At 60.0% G+C, this 475-nt stretch overlaps 1 protein-coding gene across 1 annotated transcript in view; it reads left to right on the top strand.

Moving 5' to 3' along the window:
* The window catches only part of RPL29 (ribosomal protein L29), a 3,680-nt gene extending 3,205 nt beyond the window's left edge, over positions 1-475 (top strand). Inside the window, exons 3-4 of the mRNA XM_015568357.1 lie at positions 37-81; positions 345-475. Coding sequence (XP_015423843.1) covers positions 37-81; positions 345-460 — 161 coding nt within the window. The 3' untranslated portion in view covers positions 461-475. The remainder of the gene's footprint in view (positions 1-36; positions 82-344) is intronic.

The following is a 475-nucleotide window of genomic DNA, read 5'->3' as shown; positions in this document are numbered from 1 at the left end:
GGGGCCGCGGCCCTGACCTCCTCTCGTGTCTTCCAGGTGCAGAGATGGCCAAGTCCAAGAACCACACCACGCACAACCAGTGTAAGTGCCTCCGGCCCGGCTCCTCACGCCCCACACCCTGGCGAGGATCACGGATCCCGGGCAGGGCAGGGGCACATGTCTGCGGCCCGAGGCCGGTTTTGATTTTACCGCATTACCTCTGGGATTTTGAAGGCCCGGGTCCGCGGGGATCCCCGCAGTGCTCGGTGGTAAGGGGTTCCCCAGGCTTGGCAGCTGTGGTGTTGAGGGGTCTCACTAGACCAGAGGAAACCTTATTTTGATGCCATTCCTTTCTTTCTCCACAGCGCGAAAATGGCACAGAAACGGCATCAAGAAACCCCGGTCACAAAGATACGAATCTCTTAAGGGGGTAAGTGTGCTCCGAGCCACCAGGAGTGTGCCTGCCTGGCACCACTGTTAGCTGACCCTCGGCTTC

This window comes from Myotis davidii, unplaced genomic scaffold (assembly GCF_000327345.1).
Source record: "Myotis davidii unplaced genomic scaffold, ASM32734v1 scaffold663, whole genome shotgun sequence".
Classification (NCBI taxonomy): domain Eukaryota; kingdom Metazoa; phylum Chordata; class Mammalia; order Chiroptera; family Vespertilionidae; genus Myotis; species Myotis davidii.
Note: the sequence above shows the minus strand (reverse complement) of the source record. Positions and strands in the feature narration are given on the sequence as shown.